The following is a 4,294-nucleotide window of genomic DNA, read 5'->3' as shown; positions in this document are numbered from 1 at the left end:
TCGTCTGTCGTTTTTTTCTGTCGCGTTTTTGTCGTTGTTAATAATTGTTCGAACCGAGTCAAGAATAAAGTTTTAGTTTTTAGTTTTTTTTTTCTTTTTTTTTATTTTGTTTCGTCTTCACGTAAGAAAATTTATTTATTATTATTATTATTGTCATTATTATCATTATTATCATTATTATCATTATTATTAATTGTTTGAAAAATTGACGTCAGAATAAATGAATTGTACTTCGTCGGATTCGTTGTCGTTGATGTCTTATTCGTATCGAAATTAAAAATTAATATTAGAAAAAGAAAAAAACGAAAAAAAGGAAAATTTTACAGGGTTGCCAACCGAAATAAAAAAAAAATATTTTTCGAATCGTGTGAAAAAAATTTGCCGCTTTTTTTTTTAAAATTAAAAAAATATTATTTGTATATTATTCGTTTCTCTCTAAACGTCAAAATTCGATATCAAAAGGTTTTTTTTTGTGGGGGGGGGACTAAGGGGAGGTAGGCAGGTAGTTTTTTTTCACGTTGGGGTAGGGGAGTTTTTTTTTAACAAAAAAAAATCGAATTGGAAAATTGAAATAATGACGTCATTAATTTAAAAAAAAAAAAAAATTTTTTTTTACGTGTTTGTTTGGAAATTGGAAACGTTGCCGTTTACGTGGATCTCCCCTCCCCTCTCGTGACGTAAGCAAAAAAAATTTTTTTTTTTTTTTGTTATCGAATTAATTAAATTCGTATCGGATCCCCGTAGATCGTAGATACCCGTCATCGATTCGCACCTTTCAGGTGTTTTTCAGTTTGTTCAGGTGAAACTCGATTGTTTTTTTTTAATTGTTCTTAATTTGTTAATTATCCTTTCAGTTTGTTTAAAAAAAAAAAAAAAAAAGATTTTAATTATAGAAGGTTATAAAAATTGTATTGGTTTCTCTCTCTCTCTCTCTCTGTCTCTCTCTCTTTTTATTGTGTGTGATTTTTGTCGTGCAAAATAAAAATTCTAAAAAAAGGCGACAAACTTTTGACAGACGGTTTTAAAACAATAATTTCGAAATGACGTCAAATAAAAAAAATTGTTTATTTTATTATTATTATTATTTTTTGTTATTTTCCTCTTGATTTGTATTCAATGAAAATTTTCTTCTGTTTCATTCTCCCTACCCCCTCCCCCCATCCCATTTTATTTGCGTTGACGTCGTCGTCGTCGTCGTTTAACTCGATCATCATGATTATTATCGTCATATGGATTATGTTTACTTTTAATTTTTGAATTTGATATTCCCGGTCGACGATAAATGGGATATAGTTCGGGAGACTTGTGCCCTCCCCCTCTCCGGTTAACACAAAAAAAAAAGTTGGATTTGAACCTACGACTCCCGTTTAGAGAGTCGAGCACTCTACCCGCCGACCTACGTTTAATCCAACTCATTATCAATTCTGCACTCATAATTGTCATCCCGGAAAATTTATCATTTTCAACCCTCCCCCCCCATTTTTTTTTCGCTTTTACTTTCTCTCATCTACCTTATTTATTTTTAAATTAAAAAAAAAAAGAAAAGAAAAAAAACATTATTTTATTATTCTCCAGGTTTCGGTAGCCATTTTTTTTTTGTAACTTAAAACGCGAATAAAAAAGAAAAAATTTAAATGCAAATGAACGTGTAATTAAAAATTATAAATGTTGTTCGATCTAATTAATTTTTTTTTTTTTGTAAGAAAAATTCGTTTAAATTAATTTGAATTCCGTTTCCGTTTTCGCTTTTTTTTTTCCCCGACAGCAGCAGCAGCAACAACAGCAACAACAACAACAAACCTCTACCCATTTTTTTTTAAAATTTATTTCCGGGTGGGGGGAGAAAAAAAAATTCTTATTAAGAACGTTCGTACGTTTTTTTGTTTGCTTCCGTTTGTTCGACAAACGTTCGTAACAATTCGAAATTTGATGAGAGTTGGAATAGGAAGTGATCAAAGGTATTGAATGATTGATTGATTGATTGATTTTTTTTTTTTTGTTTTTTCAGATGGAAATGAGGTAGAAAAAAAGAGGATGGTCCGGGGTGGACGCCACTATTGCAAAGTTGTTCTATGCTTGTTTGTTATCGTTATTGTTTTTATGGTCCTTAGAAGTATTTCCAGATGCACGTGGGTCGATACAAGGCCTAGAATGGTGGCTGATGAGGTGAGTGAGAATCAACAAACAAAAATAACAACTTTTTTATCATTGTGACGACGTTAATGATGACACGACGAAAAATTCCATTTCGCAAACGATTTTCTTCTTATTATTTATTTATTTATTTATTGATTTTTGACGTGATATACGTCATAAATATTGATTTAAAAATCGATCGAATCGATATTTTATTGATTTACGATCGATTTTTATTAATTGATATTTTTATCGTTTCAATTATTATGTTGAAATTAAAGAGGAAAAAAAAAATTTTTTTTGTTATTAAATAATGAATAAAGAGTTTAATGACGTGTCAATAGATTGAAAGACAAAGAGAACAGGAGGGGGAGAGGTAGGGGAGGAGGGATAGAGAGAGGGAAAGGGGGCAAAGGGGTCAAAGGGCAGAAAAGGGTGAAGGAAATCGTTTTGTGTTGTACGAATAAAATCGATTAATCGTTAGAGAATTGATTTTTTTTTAAAAGATGTTTAACGATATTATCATTATTATTATTATTATTCACGTTTGTTTGTTTGTTTAATTTAGAAATACGTCGTTGGAAAAGATAATAAAATTTATAGGTATCACAGAGGGATGCCGCTGATATTTATAGGAGGAGTTCCCAGGTCGGGAACGACGCTCATGAGAGCCATGTTGGATGCTCATCCCGAAGTTAGGTTCGTACCAAAGACAAATCATTATCATTATCGTGTTTGTTAATATTGAGATGGCATATGTAAAATGTATTACAGGTGCGGTCAAGAGACGAGAGTGATACCTAGATTATTACAAATTAGAAATCATTGGCTTAAATCTCAAAAAGAAAGTTTGAGATTGGAAGAAGCCGGACTTAGCAAGGAGGTAAATAAATATGACTAAACCGGAAGAGGTAGTGGTAGACGTGACAGTAGTAAAGGGAACATTGTTTCTTTCGTACAGGTATTGGATTCGGCGATCGCGGCATTTTGTTTGGAAGTAATTGCCCGACACGGTGAACCCGCACCTCGTCTTTGCAACAAAGATCCTCTCACTCTTAAATCGGCAGTCTACCTTTCCGAACTTTTTCCAGCATCGAAATTTATATTCATGGTGAGAGATGGGAGAGCGACCGTACATTCGATCATATCCAGAAAGGTAAAAGAAAACGAACGGAAAATAAAAATTCTTTCTCCTTCTTCTTATTCTTACACGTCAGTTTTATTAATAAAAAAAAATTTCAGGTGACAATAACAGGGTTCGATCTCTCGAGCTACCGTCAGTGCCTGACAAAATGGAATAACGCAATACACATAATGCACAAGCAGTGCATGCAAGTCGGATCGTCGAGGTGTTTAATGGTTTACTACGAACAGTTGGTACTACATCCGAGCGAATCGATGCATAAAATATTGGAATTTTTAGACGTGCCATGGAACGAATCCGTTCTTCACCACGAAGAACAAATAAACAAACCAGGAGGAGTTTTATTATCAAAGTGAGGAGGCGGGGGAAAACGGAAAAACAACCGTTCGTTACGAAAGAACGTCTAACGTATTTTCATTTTCTTTTGTTTTTTTCGAAGGGTGGAAAGATCGTCGGATCAAGTCATCAAACCCGTGAATTTGGAAGCTTTAAACAAATGGGTCAACAACATTCCGGAAGACGTCGTCAAAGACATGCCGGTCATAGCACCCATGCTCGCAGTTTTGGGCTACGATCCGTTGGCGAATCCACCCAATTACGGGTCTCCGGATGCTTTCGTCGCGGAAAACACGAAGAAAATACAGAAAAATGTTTTTTTCTGGGAGCAAAAAGCCAAAAATTTACTCATTAGAGAAAACGAGAGTCCAAATCCGGAAAGTGACGATTTTGGTTCGGATGCTCCGGCTCCACCGGCGTGATAATCAATATGATTTATCTCGATAAACAAACAAACAAACAAATCAACCAATCAATCAATCACGTTATTCTTCCCTAGTTTTATTATTATTATTATTACTACTACCGTCGTAATTTCTTTCTTTCTTTCTTTTACTCACTCACTCACTCTTTCTCACTCTTGCTCTTTTTTTTTTCGTTCGATTGTTTGTTTGTTATTATTATTATTATTATTATTAATTTATTTTTATCAAATTCTATGTAAATAGTAGTTTTTTA

General features: G+C 33.3%; 1 protein-coding gene across 1 annotated transcript; it reads left to right on the top strand.

Moving 5' to 3' along the window:
- Positions 1–1,929: 1,929 nt before the first annotated feature.
- On the top strand, positions 1,930–4,038 carry Phum_PHUM217150 (protein-tyrosine sulfotransferase, putative; the record flags this gene model as incomplete). Its single annotated transcript, XM_002425691.1, has 7 exons — positions 1,930–1,948; positions 2,009–2,166; positions 2,705–2,835; positions 2,911–3,019; positions 3,098–3,292; positions 3,379–3,632; positions 3,720–4,038. 7 exons carry the CDS (start codon positions 1,930–1,932, stop codon positions 4,036–4,038), a joined length of 1,185 nt encoding a protein of 394 aa, XP_002425736.1.
- Between the last annotated feature and the right edge of the window lie 256 nt (positions 4,039–4,294).

Source organism: Pediculus humanus, genomic scaffold (assembly GCF_000006295.1).
Source record: "Pediculus humanus corporis 1103172107562 genomic scaffold, whole genome shotgun sequence".
Lineage (NCBI taxonomy): Eukaryota > Metazoa > Arthropoda > Insecta > Psocodea > Pediculidae > Pediculus > Pediculus humanus.
Note: the sequence above shows the minus strand (reverse complement) of the source record. Positions and strands in the feature narration are given on the sequence as shown.